General features: G+C 37.4%; 1 protein-coding gene and 1 pseudogene across 1 annotated transcript; both read left to right on the top strand.

The window, feature by feature from the left end:
- The first annotated feature begins 4,933 nt into the window (after positions 1 to 4,933).
- Positions 4,934 to 5,863, top strand: LOC123616126 (putative olfactory receptor 5AK3). The gene has a single exon (XM_045514778.1). The coding sequence runs from the start codon at positions 4,934 to 4,936 to the stop codon at positions 5,861 to 5,863; it is 930 nt and encodes a 309-aa protein (XP_045370734.1).
- Positions 5,864 to 13,522: 7,659 nt separating this feature from the next.
- On the top strand, positions 13,523 to 14,463 carry LOC123616125 (olfactory receptor 5AK2-like; annotated as a pseudogene).
- The last annotated feature ends 11,708 nt before the right edge of the window (positions 14,464 to 26,171 follow it).

The raw sequence follows: 26,171 nt of genomic DNA, 5'->3' as shown, positions 1-26,171 counted from the left end.
CCCATGCTGGGGCATTTACATAAATCACCTCACGGCATTAAGAAGCAGACTTTACTTGTCTCCCTTCCTCTTCCTTCTTAAAACAATTAAAGCTATTTTAAAATGAAAGGTGACAAAGTTTACAAGTTTAAAGAATTTCTCTCCCTACCCCTTTGCCCAAGGATAACCATTAGAAGTTTGGCATGAATCGTTTCAGAGCTTTTTCATGGATAATTAAAGAAAATGAGGAAAAGAGAACACGGAAGTAAAAGAAAATTTTATTTTAAATGGGTCCAGGTCTACATATTATTCTCCAACTTGCTTTGTTCTTTTGACAATATGATATGAGCTCCTTTCCATAAGAGCATATTATTTATCTTGTAGTTTTTGGACTACGTATTCATCCATAATATAAATCCACTCTGACTTATTTAACTCTATTTCCAAACTTTAACTATTGTACACAGTGTTACAATGAGCATTGTTACCTTCTCATAGTTCTGTGACCCCCATTTTGTAGAGCATGGAACTGAGACCAAAGGGAGTTACATGCTCTGTCTATATGAGGTGGTGCAACCAGAATCCAAACCCAGGGCAGTCTGTTTCCCTTCTGCTGCACAGTGCTGAATATAAATGAAGCCCCAGAAGCACAGGGTTCAGTACAGGATAAGCACGTTCAAAATGCTGGGTACTTGGCTTGAGTGCATGTGTTTGTGTGTGTGTGTGTGTGTGGATGTGTTATGTGCCTTGTACTGGTTTTCTTTAAAAATGCCCCATGATGTCATACGTTTTATTTTAATTCGAAAGGATGGTAAATTACCTCATCAAGATTCTAGTTTAAGTGGACTCACGACCAATGCTAGCTTCCCCTGACAAGTGTTTTTACCCACTGAGTGGAAGCCTCCTTGAAAGGATTGCATTTGCTCTGTTTACAGCGAATTTACTTGAGGAGGCAACTTATACTTGTTGGCCCGTGGCCATCACTAAATGTTGAAAGAAGAGAGTTGTTTCTTGTTCTGGCACCACAGAGTTAACCCACTCTGTTTATTTCTCAAGATGTTTGAAAGAACCAGATTGCCCACATCCCCACAGGTGTGTTTACCGTACTCCCCACCACTAAAGGCACCTTCTTATCCCAAACTGACCCTCCCGTCCATGGAGCTACAGCTCTGCCGGGAGTTACTGACATCAGAGTAAGGAGATGTCTACTGATGCGTAGGAGCGTGGTATTTTTCTTTGTGACAAAGCATTTAAGGTGCATAAAAATGTATTTAAAGTAATGTATTAAACATTCGCGTAGCCATCATCTAACTTCTACAACTTGCTTTTTATTACTCAACATCCTCTGAGATATTTGTCCCACAGATGTTCTAGCACCAGTGTACTGAATTCTCACTGATTTATTTAATAGCTTATACTTTTTCTCTGTTCAAGAATGCTGCTGTGAACCTTATATGTATATATTTACATGTACACATATTCATAAAAATACAGGTGTATGGATGTGTATGTGTGTCTGTGTATCCTTGTTCATGTGGTCATAGATTTATCTAGAATGTGTACCTATAATGGAAATTTGGGACCATAGTGAGGCACATATTTAATTTTATTAATATTTCCAAATTTGTCTCCAACATGACTGCCTAGTTACCATTCCACCAGAAATATGTGAGTTGACATTCTCACTTAAAATTTACATTTGAGACTGAGGAGTATAAAACTACATTTCAATGCAGTATTAATATACAGTTATGTGATTACTAATGAGTTGTGTGTATCTCCATATTTCTATAACCATTTAAGTTTTTCCTTTTATAATTATTCTGATTGTATCTGTTGTGAATTTTTCCCTTTGGGCCATTTATAGAAATTACTTAAATGTACTGGCCACTAATTCTTTCACATTTATGTGTTTTAAACAAATTTACCCGAGTAAATTTCCAGTCAGTATCTGTTCTTTCTCTTTTTTATAATGTTGATTTTTTACTTCAGATACAGTAGAATTTTCAGTGTTTTCTGTTTTATGTACTCACGTCTTATTTAAATTTGTTTCTGCATAACTAGATCATAGATACTCTGCTATGTTTTACTCTCCCAGCTTTACAATTTCATACTGTGATCCACTTGGAATTGTAAAATACAATATAGTTTTTTCATATGTATGAGCATTTTTAGCACCACAGTTTATGGGGCCATTTTTCATGGATGTTCATGCTACTGCTGTTATACATCAACAGTCCAGAGACTTGTGGGCCTGTTTCTGGTCTTTCTCACAGTTCCATTGACCTGCTTGTCTCTCCTCACACCAGTGCCACACTGTCTCTATTACTGTTGCTTTATAATAAGTTCTGATTTCTGATAGGGCAAATCCCCCCACTTTTATCCATTGAAATTCTCTTAGCTATGTTTAGCTCTTTTCTCTTCCATATAAGTTTTACAAGTTTGTGAAGGTGTACGTGAAATTGTCCCAAGCATTTCATTGAAATTACATTGTAAATTAATATGAGGGGAGATACCATGTTGGTACAACTTGGTCGTGACTGCTGCTGGAGAATACTTTTTCCCTGCTCCTGCTGTTTCTTTCCTGTAAGCAGAGCTCAGTCTGTGTAATCATGGCCACCCTGTCCCCATTTTATTCACTTGGTTCCTAGAAAGGTGGAGGGGCTTATCTGATTGTTAAATCTGAGAACAACCTGGCACGCCCTGCTCTGCCCTCACCCTCAGGAGCAGAAAGGCTGTTGAAGCCCACGGGCCCCTGCATTTCAGAGGTGCTTCCCCACAATGTGCAAGAGGGCTGCCCCATCACTGCCACCAAGACTGGGTGGATAAGCCTGTCTGTTTATGGTGTTCATTGGGAGCAAGCAACTTGATTAATAAGCTTGAAGTTTTCCCCCAGGTGTCTGAAGGTGATATAATGGTCTCCATATATACACGCCATCTTTTATTTCTCAACTTGTTCAAATCCTGGGAAAGGAAGAAAATACCTATTCACTGAAGCGTCCTTTGAAACCCTAGCATTGCTTGTTTATTGGATGGATGGACTTGATTACTGAATGTGTATTTTCTTAAAACTGTTTGCATCTGTTTCCACAAGTGAAATTGGTTCTAATTTTGTCTCAAACTTTACTTAATCAGGTGTCAAGGTTGCACTAGCCTCATGAAATGAGTTGGAGAATGTTTTCTTTTGAGACTTATAGGAAAAGGTTGTATAATGTTAGAATTATTTGTTCCATAAGTGATAGAACTTTCCTATTACATAATTGAGTCAAGTGTCTATGTGTAAATTTTTAAATAACAAGTCAAATCACTTAATGGTTTAAAAATATTTAATATTTTGACCAAATACCCACTGACTACTATACTCTAAATCTTGTCAGTGTGCTTTCTTTATTAAAACATAAATATGGAGAAAACACAAACAACATTTATCAAATTATATGTATAATATAAAATGTGATAGTGCCACAGATACCACACGCCAGCAATTCAGTATAAAATGGAAAAAAGAGTTTTATTACTGCTTTTTACTATATGGAGAAATAAACTCAGGAAATAAATAAATGTTATTCAATTATTTTTTTCAAAATAACAAACTAGAAGGCCAAAAAATTGAATTACAATACAAAATTTAAGGATTTCTATTCTATGAAGGCTATCATAGGCAAAATTAATAAATGATAAAACATAAGAAAGATTTGTTAAGTCAAAAAATTACAAGAAACTCAAATTTTGGATAAACAAAGAGCATCTGCAATCAACTCAATACAAACTTTTACCCAAAAATGCTAACAAGGAATTTGCAAAACAATAGACTCCCAAAATTCTAAGAACTTTAGACAGTGATCAAATTTACTTTTGGTTAAAGGGGGAAAAACAAAAATAAGATAACACTTCATACCTATTTTTCCAGCTAAAAAAATAATTTGAAAATACCAATATTCACTAGGAAGTGAGGACTTGGAAACCCCATGCATAATTAGTAGTAGTATACATGGTACATCCATTATGGAAAGTGTTCTGGAAGAACTTGGTTAAGTTAAATGTGTGCACACCTCCAGACTCAAAAATTTTCTCCCTAGGAATATGCTGTAGAAAAAGTTCACACTGAGTTCTTTGTAGTAGAGACAAATTGTAGGCCATCTGCTATCCACCACTAAGAAAGCACATAGGTAAATTATGATGGACCGACACCCTAGAGCAGTGCTACTAAATGTGTGGTCCATGGACCAGCTCCAGTCCTTGGACTCTGCTTCCATCCTATGATGATATAACTACTGAAAGTGAGATTGAGCATTTAAACTATCACAAAATTTTGACAATTTAGAGATCTTTTTATTGCTTATTACAAACATACTGGGTCACAACAGATTGGAAATTTTACAAGGAAAATTATCCCTTATAATATATACTTTGATAAATACTTGCATAAACAAGTCTACATATCCATGAGTCCACCATGGCAGAGAAGTGTTACTAAGGAAGGAAAAAGGATAAAATGAGAATATGGAGATAAATGGGAGCAAGATCACATAGAACTTACTGGGTGTGTCAAAAATTCAAATATAGTGTTTAGTATTTAGGCAAATTAGGATCTATAATTAAATTATATACAGCAAAAAAGAAAGCATAATTACAAAGTATATTTTTAAGTATATCCCATTGCTTCCTGAATTGATAGATTTATGATATACCAATCACTCTGGACCCTGAGAATACAGATACTGATCCATGACAGCTTCCCCAAATTATAGATGAAAATATCTAAGTTGGGTGTCAAGGCTCAGCCTTTAAAATCTAAGTCAATTATATCACAGAAAATATTCTCGGACTTACCTATGAAATTAAATATTATGCCATTTCTAGTTCCACAATTAGATAAAGGATCACAATAGTCTTTGATTTCTCCATTCTCTTTCTTTGCAACTTTTCAGCTGCTATTTCATCTTTGCTACCCATGGAACAAAACAATGGCACCAAAGTCACTGAATTCATTCTCCTGGGCTTTGCTGGTCAACACAAGTCTTGGCGTGTCCTCTTCGGAGTATTTCTAGTGATCTATGTGGTCACCCTAGTGGGTAACATTGGCATGATCCTACTCATCAAGATTGAGTCTTCCCTTCACACCCCCATGTACTTTTTCCTCCAAAACTTGGCTTTTGTTGATCTCTGCTACACCTCTGCTATCACTCCCAAGATGCTGCAAAATTTTGTAGGGACAGGACAGTCCATCTCATTCGTAGGATGTATAGTGCAATTACTAGTCTATGGTGCTTTTGTAACAAGTGACTGCTACATCCTGGCTGCTATGGCGGTGGACCGTTATGTGGCCATCTGTAACCCACTCCGCTATCCAACAGTCATGTCCCAGAGAGTCTGCATTCAACTCTTAGTTGGTTCATATTTCATAGGTTTCCTAAATGCTTCTGTAAATGTAAGTTTTATTTTCTCACTGAACTTTTGCAAGTCCAATAAAATTAACCACTTTTTCTGTGATGCACCCCCAATTGTTGCCCTCTCCTGCTCCAATATTTACTTCAGCGTCATGCTACTAACAGTCTTTGTGGGGTTTAACTTGATGTTCACTGTGGGGGTCGTCATCTTTTCCTACATATTTATCCTGGCTGCCATTCTGAAGATGTCTTCTGCTGCAGGGAAGAAAAAAGCCTTCTCCACGTGTGCCTCCCATCTGACAGCAGTCACCATTTTCTATGGGACGCTTTCTTACATGTATCTTCACCATCGCACCATAGATTCTCAAGAGCAAGAAAAAATGGCTTCTGTGTTTTATGGTGTTATGATCCCCATGTTAAACCCCCTCATCTACAGCCTGAGAAACCAAGACGTGAGAGAAGCCCTGAAAGGGGTTGGAAAGAAGTGCTTCTAGATTGAACATCAACTTCTAACTCAGCATGGTTCAACAAGCAAACCAACAGTTCTATCTTATTTCTCAACAGCAAGAGATGTGGCAAGTGTTGTAACATACAAAGTCATTCCTTAGTTACATCAGTAGCACCTGAAAAGTATTGGAAAATGTCTCAAATGATTAGATAAACAATCTTCTAATTCTTCTAATTCATGTGTTTCTTAAAAAGAAAACATCTAAAAAGAAGATCTTTGATTTTTTTTGTACATTTTGAGAAGCCCTCTTCAAATACTCAACATTAAAAAGGAAAAGAAAGAAAAAGATGATTCAGATGTACAATTTTATGAATTTTGATAGCTGTATACACCAATGAAACCACCACCAAAATCAAGATAGCTAACATTTCCATCACTCCCCAAGAGGTGCAAGTTTCAAATTCCCAATTTACTCCTTCCAACCCCCTTTCCCCCCTGGTAACCACAAGTTTGTTCTCTGTGTCTGTGAGTCTGTTTCTCCTTTGTAAATAAGTTCATTTGGGTCCTTTTTTTTTTTTTTAGATTCCACATATAAGCAATATCATATGATATTTTTCTTTCTCTTTCTGACTTACTTCACTTAGAATGACAATCTCCAGGTCCATCCATGTTGCTGCAAATAGCACCATATTACTCTTTTTTATGGCTGAGTAATATTCCATTGTATAAATATACCATAGCTTCTTTATCCAGTCATTTGGGATGTTTCCATGTCTTGGCTATTGTAAATAGTTCTGCTATGAACAATGGGGTGCATGTGTCTTTTCTAATTATATTTTCCTCCAAATATATGCCCACAATAATGAATGCCAGGGAAAAGGATAATCTGATTTCCTGAAATGCCGCATTATATTATTTAAAATGTTCAGTTTTCACAACAACAAAAATATATTTTGACATGCAAAGGAAGAAGTATGAACCACACACGAAGAAAAAGATAGTCAATGAAACAGTCTGAATAGCACAGATGTGAGAATTACTAGATAAGGCTTTAAATCAGCATTTTGAATATGTTTTTAAAACCTTTTTAAAATCCTGAAGTACTAAAGGAAACTGTGAGAATATATTCCACCAAAAAGAGAATATCAATAAAAATGGAAATTCTGGAGTTAAAAAGTAGAAGAACTGAAATGAAAATTTCACTAGAGAGGCTTACCAGCAGATTTGAACAGATAGAAGAAAGAATCGGTTAACTTGTGGAAATACAGCAACACAGTCTTAATCAATGGCCAAAAGAAGAAATCAGAGGAAATTAGAAAATACTTTGATAAATGAAAGCAAAAACACAATATTACAAAACTTATGGAATGCAGTGAAATCAGTGCTCAGAGGCAAAAGAAAAGAAGGAAATAATAAACACTTGTCATTTGATCCATCAATTCCACTCCTACTTATTTATCCACTAGAAATAAGAATGGCGGGGGATAAATTAGGAGTTTGGGATTAACAGAATCAAACTACAATATACAAAATAGGTAAACAGCAAAGTCCTACTGTATAGCACAGGAAACTATATTCAACAGCTTGAAATAACTTACAGTGAAGAAGAATATATATATAATGTATAACTGAATAACTATGCTGTATACCAGAAACTAACACAACATTGTAAATCAACTATATTTCAATAAAAAAGAGAAAAAATAAGAAGTGAAAATATATGTTCACACAAAGACTTGTATAAAAATGTTCATAGCATTTTTATTCATTATAGCCAAACATGGAAACAATCAAAATGTTCATCAGCTGGTGACTTAAATATAAAAACAAACTGTAGAATATTCATTCAATGGAGTACAATACAGCAATTAAAAATGGAATGTACATACAACATATGGCTACATATAGTATATACAACAATATGACTAAATCTGAAATCAGATCAGTGGTTACCTGAAAGAGTTAATGACTGGGAAAAAGCCCAAGATTTTTTTTTGGATGATGAAAATATTTTATATTTTCATTTTAGTAATGACTACATGAATATAAACACTTTTCACAACTCAAAAAAATACACTTCAAATGAGTATGTTTTATTGTATGTAAATTATACCTCAACAAAGATGATTCTTTAAATATCTTTATTTTAAAATGGCATGATTCTTTTCTAGAACACCCAGAGAATCAACTGTTACAAATAATAGGAAAATTCAGCAAGGTGACTAGATTAAAATTACAGCACATAAATTAATAATAATGTTGAAAACAACAAATTATGTTAGAATGTAAATAAATTTCTCCTTGGAAAGACCTAAAAATACACTTAGCAAGAAATGTGCAAGATTTCATCAGGAAATCTATAAAAAGCAGACTTCAGATAATCAGAATACTCTTCCATTCTTTGACAAGGCCTCATATGTCAATATATACATTTGATATGAACTCAATAAATAAGTTAATAGAATATTTTGTTGGGTGGGTGATAATATATTATAAATTGGTTCTATACTTTCATACAAAAAAAAATGACAAGCAGTTGTGGTCAGAAAAATTTCAGGGATAAAAAGGAATAATATGGTGAAAATAACCCTGCCAGCTACTAACACATTATAAAGCTATAGAAAAATTGTGTGGTACATAGGAAACAGGAAGATTAATACAACAGATATGAAAGTCCAAGAATAGGTCGAAATCCGTAAGATGACTTATTATGTGATAATAGTAATATTGCAGTCATGGGGCATAAATGGACAATGTAATCATTGAAATAATGAAATATTGACTATTTGAGGTGAGGTAAAACTGGAAACTTACCTCACAAACTGCATAAAAATGAATTTAAAATGGTTCAATGACTTTAGTTTAAAAATTAAACTTTAAAGACAGTAAAAGAAAACACTAGATTTTTTTAAACTTTACAGTGAAGAAAGCCTATAAAAATATGACACAAAACAAAAAATAAATTTGCTTCATGAAAGTCAAAGTTTTCTGCAGAGCAAAATACACCATTAGCAAAGTAAGACAATTAATATTGAGAAATAGATGTTTGCAATACTTACAAGAAAATACCAATATAAAAGCATACAAAAATCCTTTTTAAGAGGGCAACATATATCAACAGATATATACTGATTTTTTTTTTGTGGAAATATGGAAGGATGTTCAACCTCACTCATGGAAGAAAAAAGCAAAAGAAACTAAAATGTATTAATTACACTTCAATTAAAAAAAAGAAAGAAAACAATGGTTTTTTTCCTAATATGTTTTTACTTATCATGATGACAAAGTCTAATAAAAGTTTCTCAGCATTGTGTTGAAGATTTGGAGAAATACTCCTTCTGGAGCATTTGCTAGAAGTGATTTAAATTGATGGAGCCTCTCTCTGAAAGGCAGTTAGGCTACATCTATCCAAATATACCATGCCATCCCCTTTAACTCAGATTCCTCTCCTAAATATCTTCTAATCAAAAATATATATTCACAATTATGCACACTAATATATTTACTATAACATTGTATTGATTAGTAAAGATTGGGCACCATAATTGTCAAACAGTGCTGGGGTGGGGCCCTGATTAAACAATGTAAGGAATGCTGCTATTCAATAAAATATAATACAACCAAGAAAAAGGGTGAGATTCCCTTTTCCATACTGATCACCCAGAAATATTAAGTGAATGTACACTGAGGAACCATGTGCATAGTATGCCGTCATTTGTGGGTAGGAGAAGAAAGGACAGAAATGTTAGCATATTTACAATGCAATGCACAGTTTATATCTGGAAAAATAACAGATGATAACAGTGGTGATCTTCAGGGAGGGAAACTAGAGATTGGGAATCAGGGGATATAAGGAGACAGGTTTTACTCCATAAATTTTTGCACATCTGAATTTTTAACTATATGACTGGTTTGTTATACACCCCCTCCCCCCCAAAAAAAGAAAGCAAGGAGACAGGAAGGGGGAGAGGCAAGAAGAAAGGAATGAAAAGGGAAGGGAGGGAAGAAAGAAGGAAGGAAGGGAGAAGGGGGAAAAGGAAGAGGGGAGGAAGAAGTCAAGCAGGAATGATAGGAAGGGAAGCAGGATAAAAAGCAATTTGTCAGAAGCAGGACAACTGTCAAAACTGAAAGCAAGAAGTCCCTAATGACAGTAACACAAAAATAAATGTGTCCCCTCCAGAAATCTGAATTTCCTTCAGCAGAAAATAACTACTAAATGATGTTTTTTCCAATTCCATCTCAACCCCAGAACCTCAGGCTCCCAAGGGATCCAGTATTGATCCCTTAGGTCCCAGCTATAAACTTCCCGATAGGAAGGAACCACACAAAGAGCCCTTGGTAGACAATCAGCCTCCATCAGCTGCAGAAAAAGAATCTGGGGTCAACTCCCATGTAAGCAAAGCAAAGTAACTCCCATTTCTCAACATCAGCTGTATAACTTCGCTGTGTGTCCAGGAAGTGGCAGAGCGGAAGGGCCAGAGCCAAAATTCCACCTGCCCAGGGACCAGAAGGAATCACTTCATCACTGGTAATGTAAAGGGAATGGAGTAAGAGAAGTCTGTTGGGCTGAAAGTTGCCCAAATAAGGACATAAATGAGCACATAACTGAATGGCTCAGTCAGTAGGTCAACCAAACAATATTAAATGCCCTTAATGTATTGTGTGTATGTATTATTATGGTTATTTGATGAGCACTAATTCACTATCTAGCCCTTAGCTGGAAAGTTTGCATAAATTTGCTCACTTGACCCTCACATAACTGCAAAACAGGCTTTACTTTTCCTTCATTTTTTTTAAGTTTTATTTTGAAATGAACATGCATTCACAGAAAGTTGCAAAGATAGTACAGAGAGCTCCCATGTATCCTTCACCCAGTTTTCCTTCAATGATTATATCTTATAAAATTATGTTATTTATGGCATTCAAGCAAGATATTTTTTATTGGTGTGTATGACTGTGTGTGTATGTCATTTTATCACATGTGTAGATCTGTGTCACCACCACTACAATCTAAAGACCTATTCTATCACGGATGCCAGCTATCGCATAGATCTCGCTCATGCTACCCCTTAGTGTCACACCACTTCCCTCCCTACTACCCTGACCCCTGGCAATCCTTTCTCCATCTCTATTTGTCATTTTGAGAATGTTAGATAAAAGGAAACACGTGACACTAAGTGATCTTTTAACATTGTCTCTTTTTCACTTAGCATAACGCTCTTCAGATCCGTCCAAGTTGTTGAGAGTACCAATAGTCGGATCCTCTTTACTGCTGAGCAGTATTCCATGGTATGGGTGTCCCAGAGTTTCTTTAACCCACCACCTGTTGGAGGACATTTTGGTTGTTTAGTTTGGAGCTATTACTAGTGAAGATGTTATGAAATAATTTTTTGGTATTGTCACTTTTTTATTTTAGCCATTCTGTTGGATGTGTAGTGATACCTCATTGTATTCTTAATTTGCATTTTCCTAATGCCTAATGATGTTGGACATCTTTTCATGTGCTTACTTACCACCTATGTAGCCCTCTTTGGTGAACTGTCCACGTCATTACTCATTTCCTACTTTGTTTTTTTTAAAGTTGAGGTTGAAAGCTTTTTATATACTCTAGCAATGAGTCCTTTGTCAGATATATTTCATCAGTTTGAGTAAATGTAGAGACCTTTTTACCCTTTGCATCCTTTACTCTTCCCATTTGTAATATACTGGTCTTAAATATTTCCTCCACACTATACTGAGAGCCACATTAGACAGGGTCAAAATTTTTGCTTCAAGTGTCAAATATGGTTTAGAAAACTTAAGAGAAGTTAAGTCTATTGTATTTATCCATATTTTTGCTCTTTCCATGCTCTCTCTTCTTAATATTCCAAGAATCCTCCTTTTAATATCAGTTAAAAGAAAGAGAAAAAAAGAATAGCCATTATCTCAAAATGTATAAGTCTTCATGGCAGAGAAAAAAGAGAAAACTGGAGTGTTTGCATCAACAATTAAATATTTTAAGCCTGAAATCATTACATGAACAAGTCCTGGGTAGTCTGATGAAAGATAAGAAACCATATGAACCAAAGATGAGTCAGTCCAATTTCCCTAGCCAAAAATCTCAGGCGTATGAATGAACCAGTTGAAAACAGCAAAGCCAACCACGGAGCTGACCACAGAGACACAAGGGAGCCCTTTTGAGAAAAAAAAAAAAAATCACCCAGCTGGGTCCAGACTAAATTGTCAATTCATGTAATCATGAACTAAGTAAATATTGGCTTAAGCCAATAATTTGAGGCAGCTTGTTTCACAGCAGTAGCTATAATACATGTTCAAACCTAGCTATAAAAGAGGCAGTAAAAGCAGTAACATATTGTGCCCAGAAGATGGAGAGCAAGAGAACTTTGGCAAATAGCTCTAAAGACTACCATAAAAGGGCAGTGCTCAGCTCTTTTAGGATACAACAAAGTTTAAGACAGAGTTTCCATGCCCTGGAAGTTATATAATATTGATTGAAAGACAATGAATAGTGAAATATGATATGAAACAATATAATATAAGGATACATAGAATTATCCAAATTGAACAGGAAGCTGGATCCACTTTTTAGAAACCTTTCTTTACCTATTCTTTAAACAAGTTGTCTTAGAGTTTTCCTTCATCTGAGAATGTTGTGATATCCCTTGCATTCCAGAGGGATATTTTTTGCCAGATATAGAAAATGTAATTGACAGTACTTTTCTTTCAGCTCTTGAAAAATGTTGTGCAACTTTTTCCTGGACTCTGTGGTTTCAGATGCTAAATTTGCTCTCATTCTAATTGTATGACCCTATAGGTAAGAGTTCTTTTCTGGCTGCTTTCAAGATTTTTTCTTGGTCTTTATTTTTCAGAAGTTTAATTATGAAGTGGCTTGGCATGAATGTCTGTGGATTTAGCCTATTTGGGGTTCACACAGCTTCTCCAATCTGTGAGCTCAGCTGCCCACTTGGCCTTGCTGACATCCGGGCAGGGAAAAGAGGAGTGCTTACTAGACCCCACTGGCCCTGCCTTCTTCAGTCTTGTTGAGGCTGAATGGGGCAGATGGGAGATGAGCTCACCTCTGCACCCGACTAACTTTACATTGGTGAGGGAATCAAAGGACTCTGGCTACTACTAGGTGGGAGGTGGAAGATCAGCTCCCGGCCCTGTACTCCTACTGTCCCCTCCCCAAAACACACTATCCTGGAAGGGAAATCAGACCTCCATATGGTTATACCAGGTGGAACATAGAACAGATACCCATGTGATCTACTGATATCAACTGGCAGGGAAATTGTAGTACAACACCTGCATCAGTGGGGTGAGGAAAGGGAGAGGGATGAGTGGAAGATCTAATTCTCTCATGGCTCAATGAAATTGCATGGGTGAGTGTGGTTTTTCCTTAGGGGTTTGGCTAAAGTAGGGAAGATATTCTTTAAATTTACATGCCAGGACCCATCAGTTAACACTTACTACAAGTGATGAGGTCTTCATCATATTCTCTACGTTGAGTGACAAGGTTCAGCCGCTTGCATGTTTGCCTTTAAAATTTGAGTCAATTATGTCATAGAAAATGTTCTTTGATCCTGCCATGAAACCAGATATTATACTGCTTCCAATTCCAAAATTAGTTAAAAAAACACGACGGTCTTAGCTCTCTCTGTTCTTTATTCTTTGATTCTTTTCAGCTATTTCATCTTTGCTGACCATGCAACAAAACAATGGCACCAAAGTCACTGAATTCATTCTCCTGGGATTTGCTGGTCAACACAAGTCTTGGCATGTCCTCTTTGTAGTATTTCTAGTGATCTATGTGGTCATCCTAGTGGGTAACATTGGCATGCTCCTACTCATCAAGATTGAGTCTTCCCTTCACACCCCCATGTATTTTTTCCTCCAACATTTGGCTTTCATAGATCTCTGTTATGCATCTGCTATCACTCCCAAAATGTTGCAGAATTTTGTGAGCACAAAACAATCCATCTCGTTCATCGGATGTATGGTGCAATTACTAGTCTATGATATTTTTATAACAAGTGACAGCTACATCCTTGCTTCTATGGCAGTGGACCGTTACGTGGCCATCTGTAACCCCCTCCACTATGCAACAGTCATGTCCCAGAGAGTCTGCATTCAACTCTTAGTTGGCTCATACTTCATGGGTTTCCTAAATGCTTGTGTAAATGTAAGTTTCACTTCATCACTGAACTTTTGCAAGGCCAATAAAATTAACCACTTCTTCTGTGATATACCCCCAATTCTTGCCCTCTCCTGCTCCAGTGTTTATTTCAATGCCATTTTACTAGCAGCCTTTGTGGGATTTAACTTGATGTTCACTGTGGGGGTCGTCATCTTTTCCTACATATTTATCCTGGCTGCCATCCTGAAGATCTCTTCTGCTGCAGGGAAGAAAAAAGCCTTCTCCACGTGTGCCTCCCATCTGACAGTGGTCACCATTTTCTATGGGACGCTCTCTTACATGTATCTGCACCATAGTACCATAGAGTCTCAGAGCAAGAAAAAATGGCTTCTGTGTTTTATGGTGTTATGATCCCCATGTTAAACCCCCTCATCTACAGGCTGAGAAACCAAGACGTGAGAGAAGCCCTGAAAGGGGTTGGGAAGAAGTGCTTCAAACTTGATCCTTGATTTCTAATTCTCTACACTTGTACATAACCAGACTGAAAGTGCCAGCTTTTAGGAAATCAAAACAAATAGCCAAATAACTTAGGAAAAGTTGCTCAATTTACTAATACGGAGCTGCAAATTAAAGTTGCGAGATACCACGTTGCACTAATATGACTGGTGAGAATTAGAAAAGAGTGATGATGCCTATTCATATCTGTGATGTAAGGAAAATTATCCTCTCACAGATTGTGAGGAATAGGAAATTGAAGTGTTACTTCACTTTAGAAGGAATCTGGCAATACCTTTTTAAAAAGAAAAAAATCTTCACTCCAGAATTTCAGCCTTGCAGATTAATCTATGGAAATAAAAGTTTTAATCAATAAGGAGATTATATATATATAAGGATGTTTATTGTAGCATTGTTTAGAAAAGCAAGATCAAGAAAGTAAATATTGCTCATGGGGAGATAAATCTGTATTGTTGCCATTCTAAATTGTGTCTGTTGCTGTATAACAAATTTCCACAAGTGTAGGAGCCTTAAAAACACACAATTATTATCTTAAGAGGTTTATGGGCCAAGAATCTGGATGCCCCTTGACTGGATCCTCTGAGATGCTATACTCAAGGTATCAATCAGGATTGAGAACTCATCTGGAGAATAACTGGGGATAGATTTGCTTCCAAGCTTCCTCGTTTATTGACAGAATTCATCTCCTTGCCATTGTTTAAGCCAGAGATTCCTGTCTTCTTGCTGGCTGTCAGAGCTCTTAGAGGCTAATTCACAATTCTTTGCCACAAGGTCCTCTCCACAATCCCTGTCATAGCATGGCAGCTTACTCATTCTAAGCCAGAAACCCACACTTGGTTATTCAGTATATACACCACGCGGAACAACATACCTTCACGTGCGCAAATCCTACAACCAATTCAAGAGTCAGTCTCTCCCTGAAATTTTCCTAGCTCAGTATTTGTTTCCTGACAACTTCCTGCCCCTGGAAGTAATTTCTTCTTCCACTGAATACCCATCACCCTTCACTTGCATCAGTAAATATTATTTACTACTTATAACTTCCTATCTAAATAATTTATTTACATGTAAGACCTTCACTATCATCTATAAAGCTGTTGAAATACATTTTCTTTCTATGACCTTATAACATCTGGTATAGAGCCTTGGACACAGTAGGTAGGCTATAAATATTGAATGAATGGATAGATGGATGGTTATTTAAAAAGAAAAAAACAATAATATGGGCAGCTTTCTAACTGGAAGTCATGGGACTACATAGCTACACTTGTGGTCTCTAAATACCAGTCTCCAGACAGCAGCATTCAAATGACCATGGAAAATTTTTTAACGTGCAAATAACTATAGTCTAGCCCTGGAGATACTGATTCAGTAATGTTAAATGCAGCTCAATATCTTTAAGTATCTACGTATGAAGAATGCTGCTTTGATTGCATGCTCCACTGGAAAATACTTTTTAAAAACACAGGATTTAGAATCTTTTAGAATGTGGTGTATGCCCTAACCCTGCCACTCCCCAGCGGTATCTTTTTGGAAGTTAATTGCACTTTAAAACCTTATTTTTCATAATAATACATATCTCATGAGATTTTTTAACGTGTTTGTTTGCTCGTTTGTTAGAAACAGGTAAGATAATGCAAGCATATCATAGTGCTTGGCACTAATAAACTCTAGATAAATGTTAATTAGTAGTAGTAATAAGGATTATTTCAACATGGATGTGACAGGTATTTCGAGAACCTCATCACTCACACACACACACACACACACACACACACACACACACACACACACACATATACACACAGTCAGTCAGTCTCTTAAGATTTGCAACATGAAAACTTTCCCTTCTGGGAAGCTCCTCTCTCGTTCAACAGAAACTAATAAAACTTGTTTTCTTTGATCCAGTATCAGCACCTAGAGTCATAGATCCTCAAGGGAGCAGGTAGTAATCCCACAGAACTCGGCTGTGCACTTCCTCCATGGAGAGGGCATTTGATGGGCAATCAGCCTGCACTAGCCTGGGAAGAAAAGCTTAAACACAAACCTCCTGTAACTAAAACAAACTGCGTTTTTTTTTTCCATTCAGCTGTGCATTATTCTGGCATATAAGGACCACAGTAAAAGCTTTAAAATTAGAGCCGATATGCCAACATCATTAACTTCAAGGTTGGATAGAGTCATCTTATCATCAGCAAAACAGAGCTATAAATGGAGAGAGGAAATTATTGATGGTGGGGAGAAGTTATAAATGGCCCTGGAGATGACATATCTGATATCTGACAGACCTGATATATTAGCTATAATGTTCCCAACTGAATATAAATAACTCTTACAGAATACGAGCAATAATTCGACAAGGCCACTCCATGACTGAGATGGGACAAGATAGAAAAAAGGCCACTCTGTGAGTTGTCTGAAATAAGACAGGAACCAGGACTCTTAGCAACCAAAAAGAAAAAGAGCTACGCCTTCCCCTCTTCCAGCTAAAATGAGTAAATTCTCCTTCTCTACCTACTTCAATTTTCTCACCTCTTGGGTGTAAATTACCAAAATATTCAATCATTGAATTCCTGAAAACACTCAAAACAAAACTTACCTTCGCCTAAATCTTTCTTATTGGCCTTTCCGATCTCTTCTTGTCCAACATTCTGGTCTGCTGGTGTGTGCTCTTCCTTATTATGAAATAAGCCTGACTTTGCTTGACTACGTATATACGTACTCCTGGTGCTTGTTGGCTGTTGGGCACTGTGGAGTGAACGGTGCCAGGGACATCTATTATCTCGCTTGAACTTTGCTTCTTTTGTTATTCATTTTTTATTGCAAAAAAAATTAATATGTGTCCATTATTTTTTGAATACAGTTGTTTTTAAGGTTAAAAAAGAGATTCTCTGTTTTCCTCAGTCCTGCTCATTAAGTTAAAGTGTTCATATATTCCTTCTAGCTGGTGTTTTCTTCATGTAACTACACACACACACACACACACACACACACACACAGATTTTCTTAATTAAAAATCAGTTCACACCCCACTTGTTTTTCTGCAAAATGCCTCACTCACTTAACAGTATGTAATTAACATTTTTCCTAAAACTACATATAGATTTCTCTCATTATTAGGTGCTTCATGGAAGTACAAACTATAGATTAACTCTGATTTGTTTTAGTGTTGCCCTACCTATTGCCCACATTTTGCTCAAAAAAACAAAAAACAAACAAAAAACCAATATGGCATAGAACCCCTTGTGTTTAAAGTTAATTTTTTCCGCCTCATTTTATCAAGGATTAAACTGAGGTTGAGGGAACTTACATCTCTTGCCCAAAATCAGATTACCTATTAAATGGCAGGTACAAGAGTCAAATCGAGATCTTTCCAAGTTCAAAGCCTATCTGCTTTTCATTGCAGATAATATAAAATAAAGTTTCAAAGTGGATTTGAATACAGTATAATTGGATACAATACAATTTGGGCAACTTAAAAACACAGGTATTATTCATGAAACTAGAAGTCATTTCCAGAACTTCCACTTTTGCCCAAGATAGAGAACTAGAGATTGGATTTACCCTCCTACCTAAAAAAAGAAAAACTGGACAAAATATATGAAATACTAGTTTGCAAGATGTACATTAGGCAATAAAGACAGTGGCTCCTGAGAGGCAAGAAACAAACGAGGACTAAAATTGCCCCAGCCTTTCTGTCTTAAGAAAGCTTCTAGACCACAACAATGCAAAGAGTGAGTACTCAGGAAATGGTTCGTGGACCTCCTAGAGGAAATGGAGATGAAAATTTGGAAAGAGCAAGGCAACTAAAGTTTGCAGGACAGAATACTGAAGACAGGGAGTTTTGCAAAGAAAGAACCCCAAGATCTGCAGAGGATCCTCCTCAGTTATTTGGCTCTAAGCAGCACCCACACGAGGAACCAATTTGAGGGAGAGAAGGAAATACTGAAAAAACTATAAACAGTGCTTGATACTCACACGAGGCTGGGAATGGTGCCTGTTCTAACCAGCCTGACTAGAAAACTAGAAACCAAGATTCATGATGCATTGAGTAGAGTGCACAGGAAGGACTTGCCTCAGTGGTGGAAATGATCAGCCTATGCTAAGCTCTGCTCCAGTTACAACTAGCAAATCTACAAAGCAAGACTCAAAGGGATCAGACAATTTCCAAGTAACTTAATTGTTCACCAGAACAAAGCTCAAGAATATTTATAAGTTTACGAAAATACCTAGCAGCAAATACAGTAAAATTCACAATGCCCGGCATCTGATCTGAAATAACAACACATGCAAAAAGCAGGAAAACATGATAATGAGAAAAAAAAGAAAAAAAAAAAAAACCAATGGTCAAAACAGATGAAAACTGTCAACAAAAAGCAGAATTAGCACTGAAGGACATTAAAACAATTATTATAGCTATGTTCCATATCTTCAAAAAGATAAACAGAGATGGGAAAGACAAGCTAAAGACTATGGTATCTGATGGTTTAAAAAAAAAACGGATGGGATTAACTACAGATTAGACATTCCAAGAAAAGTGATTAGTAATCTTGAAGACATAACAATAGAAACTATCCAAAATAAAAGAAAAGGGAATCAAAAAGATAAATGAACAACACATCAGTGAGCTGTGGAACAATATCAAGAAGTTTCTAGATGCCTAATTTAAAGGACAGGAGAAACAGTGTTGATGTAAAAATTTTTTTTAAAAAAATAATGCTGAAAATTTTGCAAATTTGGCGAAACTGTAAACCCACATATTCAAGAATCACAAGAAATCCCAGACAAAGCAAACATGTAAAACTACACCAAGCCATATCATAATCAAATTTCACAAAACCAGTAATAAAGGGGAAATCTTAAACGTATCCAAAGGGGGGAAAAAAGACACATGATGACTAGCAGAACAAAAATAAGGATAAAAAAAGATTTCCTCTCGAAAACAATGCAAGTGAAACCACAGTGGACCACCATCTTAAAGTGCTTAAAGAAAAAATGCTTTTATAATAAGCTAAAGAATCTCATATCCATCCTTTCCTTCACACACACACATACACGTGAATCCTTCTGACTTTGCAGTGAACTTGAAAAGTGCCCATCCAATGTTAAATCACTTTTCACCTTTTATTTAAGTTGTTCAAGTGACTTAATTTCAGAATTGTTAAAGACAGTATAAGACGGTTTAAACAAATCCAGTCATGCTGGTATATCGTCTTGCTCTGCTTCCCACTAGATTCAAAACTGCTTGAAGGAAGAGACCAAATCTTACTCATTTACATTACAGACTCTCCTCAAGGACACATCTTGCATAAAGATTGACTTAGAGTGAAATTGTCGCTCATTTTCTTGCTAAAAAGTTACTTGGCTGTGAGTCTCTATTTATCAAAGGATTTGAAAGAAACAGAGATGCTAAGACCAGACGACTTAGTTTGCATTATGCCCCATTTACCATAGTCACATTCTGACTTTACCTTAATGATAAAGCATCAGTTACAAGGTTTTTGATGTTAATGAAGACAAGACTTCTAATGATATACCAAATCGTTGTATTGTTTTCTTATCTACAGGCAACCTCTTAAGCTGCCCACAGAAACCCTAAAGCTATCCCTAAGGCTGGTCAGAGCCAGACAGGAGAAGCTATGAGTGTGGTCACATTCAAAAGCTTAACAGTTCCTACAACAGTGCATGAGGATTTAAATCATCATAAAAATAATATGTGAAAGTAATTTTCATGTTGAAAGACCCATTTAATAAGTGAACATAAACTTCCTAGTTGGGGCAAATTATTCTGCAAAACTTCATCATAGATGATCATAAATTGAGGCAGCAGTACGTACTGGCACCATAATCCAGTGACTTATATAAGAATGAAATGTGAGGACTGCACCTCCTTGATCCTTGTGGGTTTTAGGCAAATAGTGAGCATAAAAGGAAGAAGGAAAATTGGCAGGAAAAAAATGGGACCTTTGCCCTAAGGATTGTAAAGGGAGAAGTTGGAGTGAATCAAACATTGGAAGGGTCTCTTGCAAAATCATTTGATGGAAGAACCCTTGAATCACCCTAGCATCATTCTACGAACAAATGCCACGTATGGTCTTCCTTCATGCAAGAAAGTTTATCATAGGCCTGGAGAAGGAATTAAAATTATTATTACCTAACATTAGTATAGGCTTTCTAGGTGCCAGCATATAGAAAGTGCATTATCTCAGTGAACCTTGACAAAATAGTCCCCATTTTTAAATTATTAAAAATTTGTAATCCCAATTTTCACATTATATGACTCAGGGCAGTTAAATAATCTATCAATCCACATATCTAAGTGGTGGAACCAAGGTTTTAATTAAATTTTACAACCTGTACTCTTGACCAACACAATACACATTTTTTTTTAACTGAAGGAAAAATAATTAACTGGAACATTTTAATCTGACTATGGGCTCCACTGTTTTAATTCTTAAATGCACATTTCTTTCATGGTTTAATATTTCTGATGTTAGGATTATTTTAAAATCATGTGTACATTTAACAGAGCAATGAAGCTATAAAATTGATGGTGAATTGTTCAATCTGTCTAAGATAAGATAGGAAATGCATTTTAACAGCTTAGAACCCATGTTCCCTATATAGTATAGTTTGAAAATACCTGTTTAAAAAAAAAAAGCTGGCTAAGTGTTTTATAAAAGTAACTAGAGTGAGCAGATTATTAAAATACTAGAAAACATCATTTAAAGAGTATCGTCAGCTCTAAATAGAATACCACATTGTATATCAATGATCAATTTTCTATTCAGTCATTAACCCAAGTGCTTTAATGATTTTTACTGGGAAGCACGTCATTTACCCTGTTCTAGTTTTTGTGGATGGATATTAAATGTCTTTATTTCTTTGAAAAGTATCCAGTGATTCAGGCTGGCCATTTCATACAATCTACTTATTTTGGTGAATTCTTAGTCCTTGAAAACACGTATTACTGTCATTATTTACTAGCTTTAATATGAGTCAGCTTTCTCCCTCGCCTAAGGGAAGTGAACCTTGTAAACACTTTCTGGAATCCCAACTCATGTTTACCCAAAGAGTGGAAGTGAAATCCAGCTGTGATCTACTTAAGTTTCAGGAAGGCTTGGTCATGCCTACGCATCACCTCGCCCTGACCATTCCGTCCCATCAGGGTACCGCCAGTGGCCTTGACAGAGCCAGTGTGTTCCTATCTGTATTCCTTTGTCAGAGCCACTGTGACAGTGTATCACAAACTGGGTGGCTTAAACAACAGAAACTTATTGTCTCACAATTCTGTAGGCTGGAAGTCCGAAATCAAGGGATTGGCAGGACTGGTTCATTCCGAGAGTTGCAAGAGAAGGGGCTGTTCCGGGCAGCCCTCCTTGGCTGGCAGATGGCTGTCTTCATCTTCACGTAGTGTTCTCTCTGCACATGTGTCTGCCACCAAATTTCCCCTTTTTATAAGGACACCAATCATATTGGATTAGGCCCCACACTAGTGACATTTTAATTTGATTAATCTCTCTGTAAAGACTGTATCTCCAAATAAGGTCACATTCTCAGGTACAGGGGGTTAGGACTTGAACACATGACTATTGAGGGGAACACACTTTAACCTGTAACACTGTCTAAAATAGTAAAGGGCACTCAACTCTTCAGGACGCCAAAAATCTTTTTTTCATACAATTTTTAAAGGTTACTTTACATTTGCATTTATTTTAAAATTTTGTCTCTATTCCCCATGGTGTAGAATACATCCTTGAGTCTATCTTATACCCAATAGTGTGTGCCTCCCACTCCCCAACCCCTCACTGACCCTCCGCCCAACTAGTAACCACTGGTTTGTTTCCTGTATCTGTGCGTCTGCTTCTTTTTAGTAATATTCACTCGTTTGTTGCATATTTTAGATTCTACATATAAATGATATCGTACAGCATTGGTCTCTCTCTGTCTGATTGACTTCGTTAATCATAATGCCCTCCGAGTCCATCCATGCTGCTGCATAGAGGAAAATTTCATTCTTTTCTGTGGCTGAGCAGTATAAGAACCTTACAAACATCATCTGGATCTAAAGCAAACCCAGATCAAGCCTATATTTTCTCTTCCTTTCTTGATAGACGAGTCTCTGCCTGGCAGCTGGACCTGTCATGGCATTCAGGAATTATTGGAATTGCATTTTCTCGTCGCCAGGATGCCTCTCACACCCATCGGAAGAAAGTGAGCTCTGGTTAAAAAGACCAAAACTGGATACTAAGAGAGAACTGAGCCCTGATGTGTTCTCAGGGGTATGACAAGCATAAGGAAGATAATAAGAAGGTAAGAGATTATTATTATAAAAAGCTCAATTTCCAGTTTAATCACTACCTTCAATGGCACCAAACCTGAAATCTAAAATTCCACAATAATAACAAATAATAATGATAATCATAACAGCCATTTATCAAGCAGTTACTATGTGCCTGGAATAGGTTCTTTAGTGTGCATGATTTTACTTAATCTTCACTACCACTGGATGAGGTTGATTCAATTTGATATGTAAGTAAAGAGCCTTCCACAAACTCTGACACAAGGTATGTGTTTAATAACCAAAAGTTAATGTACTTGCCCATTTTACAGATGAAAAAACTGAGCTTCAGAGACACCTAGGATTACACTGATAGTGAGAGATGTTGCTTGTATTTGAATCTAGGTATGTTAGACTCCAAAGCCTGAGATCTTATACACTAAACTATGCTGTAGCCCATTTCTATCTCTATCCCAAAAGTTCAAGATTATATAAAACTCTGGAACCATCATGTCCTCTGTCCTCTCTGAGTCACTGAAGACTTTTACAGCTGCCCCTATTTAGTCCCCAGAGCTTGAGAATTACTGTTTTAAGATTAAACTAGGACTTCAGAAATGGGGTTTGTGAGCTTCGTCTTTTTCCAGGGTCCCTTTCTCCTCCTCCACGCAGACACCTAGGTAGTTCCAGAAACTCACTGTAAGCACCAGGAAGGGTCCCAGCTATCTTTCACGCACTCAGGTGGTCTATGGCTCCTGCTTCCCAAGAGCTAGGTGGCTGGTGAAGGAGACCATCCCCTGACACAGAGAAACCGAAGTCACTATTTCAACTGCATTGCTTTCCTCTTTCCCAGCATCTAGCAGTCCTGGGGACTACAGACCCCAGCTCTGTGCTTGCCCCATAGCTCAGTTACCCGAGCTCTTGAACCCAAAGTCAGCATGATCCTGGAGTCTTCAAAGTTAGTTTGTAGGAGTTTCTTCAGGTTAAGAGAGCTGTCTCAGCAGAGCCTCTTCAGTCAGAAAGGCCAGCATATAATGTGGCCTTTCCCCCCCATCCCCAAGGCCCCCCTAAAACTCTCATCATCAGTACAGGAGACACTATGTCCCAGCGCAGCACAACATGGGACACTTTTGAAGATGCATGCTCTTTACTGTGACCTCAGCTGGTGAATGTACCAGATAAGACCTTAAGATCTCCCAATAAATGAGTCAGCTGATTGAGGAAGGGCCCTCTACTTGGCTAGTTTCTACATCAAATGCTCTTCTTCAACTCACTTTAGAATTACCATTTCCTTTTCTCAATTTCTGCACCAGAGATATGTACAGTGTCCAAAACTACACAGAGCACTTTTACAAAGTACACCATCTTATCTGACCTTCACAGCAACTCTATGAATCCACTTTGTGTCACTGAAAAAAAAATGATACTTAGGGGAACCAGATGGCTTTCCAAACCCCTCAGCCAGGGAATCTCAAGCAAAGATGGGCATTTAGAGGATTTTTGGTACAATTCTACTTTCTCTCCACTATAACCTATTGCATCTCTGATTCTCAACACCCCTCTTCAACTCTAATGTCAATGATTACCTTACAGAAGTCTTACTTTAACCATCCAAGCTCAGTTTTCAATCTTACTTGACATTACCTAATCAATTTTTAGAAATTCATTTCTTCAGCAAATGTTTTTGGGATGGATGCTCCATGTCAGATTCTGGGCTGAGTAGGGGCATAAAAATGAGCAAGACAGACATGACTTCTCCCTTCATGAAGTTCTCAGTCTAGCGTTAGTGTCACAACCAGTCCAGAACTTAGCTGAAGATGTCAAAATCACTGTATCAAAGAAGCTATGGTTCGACCATACTCAAGACCAGGGATAAAGGGCCTTTTACAAGGAAAGTAAAAGGAAGTCAGAGTTTAATTCCTGAAAGTGTTCACCAGGAAGAATTTGGGTACTAGGAGAAATGATTCAAGAGACTAAAGGGAACCATCTTTAAAGAGGATACCTAGCCTTCTGATTGCAAGAGTTAAGCAAGTGTGTGGAGATGAGTTCATTAGGAGAACATTCTTATCTTCCCTTTTTAACATGTGAAATTCTCAAACTGAATCAGACAGAGGAGGTCTGGAGTCTATGTTTTTATAACAACTTATTCATAACAATGATGAGAACCAGAGTCTGTCTGACTAATGCAGCTAAAGCACTGTCTACACTGGGGAATAGGCCCCAGGCTACTGGTGTCTGGAACCCTTGTCAACAGGCCTGTATCTTTAAATCTCACAGGGTGGTCATGCTCTCGTCTGTAACATGGGGATGTAATAACCTGTCAGAAATGATTGCTGGAGAATTCTTTGAGAAAACGTAGTCCATTGCACTATGAAAACTCTTCTTATATATCCCTCCTAAAGGCTCTGTCTTAAGACGTTTCCTAAGCTCAAAGAGGGACCATTTTAGAGTAATAAGGACGTTTCTGCCATCTGGTTTGAAGAATAAAATTTGCCTTTGCAAGAGTCTGTTGTTTCTGGAAGAAGCTTTTTAATTAGCACATTTAGTTTTGCTGATGTTAGGTGAGCATTCATTCATTGTTTGTTTTTGAGAGGAAGACCTGAGTGGAATCACTTTAGATTATTGGCTCAAAAAGACAAACACTCCAAGGACTGAACTGGCTTCCATTGCAGTTTGATCCAGAGGCTCAAATAATAGCGTCCAGACTTAGTTTCTTTGCATCTCTCAATTCTGCCTCCTTCATGAGTGGTCCTCAGCCCCGAGCTGGTCTCCTTTCTGATGGTAAATGGCTGTAACAGCTCCAAGCCTCACAGGACCAAATCCAGTGGTGGAGACAAAGCCTTTTTTTCCAGGCACCTCCCCCCTCCACAGAAAATACCTCCTCGGAGCTCACTGGCTCTGCTCGGATTGTGTGCCCCTCTCTGACACAGTGGCTGAGGGGAGGCATGATCAGCTCATGCCCCTGACTCTGGAGATGGAGCCAGTCATTCCCAAGCAAAAAGACTAATGTAAGACTTTCAGCCTTGACCGACAGACATGGCCTCCTCTTCCCCACCTCTGGGCCTCTGTTCGTACTCCCTTCCTCTTGGAATGCCCTTCCATCCCATCCCTGTTCCGCTCTCTACATTACCCTCTCCTCCTTTCAAATTCCATTTTAAATGCTGTCTTCCATCGGAAGTCTTTCCTAATCTCTCTGCTGGGAATGAGACAAGCACCTCTGAATTCCCACAGCACCCTACCTCTGCTACGTCAGTGATGAGAAAGTATTCCGCTGAAAGAGATCTCTGCTCAAACCCTGATTCCTCCATGATAGTCAGCCTCATTCTGGACCTTGCTGAGAACTGGGCCTGGTTCATGCCTGCGTAAGTGACAGAACACTACGATAATGTCCAGTATCAACAAGGACTTTTCAATCTCTTTCTG

Source organism: Camelus bactrianus, chromosome 10 (assembly GCF_048773025.1).
Source record: "Camelus bactrianus isolate YW-2024 breed Bactrian camel chromosome 10, ASM4877302v1, whole genome shotgun sequence".
In the NCBI taxonomy this organism is placed as follows: domain Eukaryota; kingdom Metazoa; phylum Chordata; class Mammalia; order Artiodactyla; family Camelidae; genus Camelus; species Camelus bactrianus.
This window is presented reverse-complemented; position numbering and strand designations above follow the sequence as displayed.

Excerpts from the sequence above, each read along its gene's own strand:
- LOC123616126 (XM_045514778.1), top strand. The coding sequence starts at position 4,934 with ATGGAACAAAACAATGGCACCAAAGTCACTGAATTCATTCTCCTGGGC.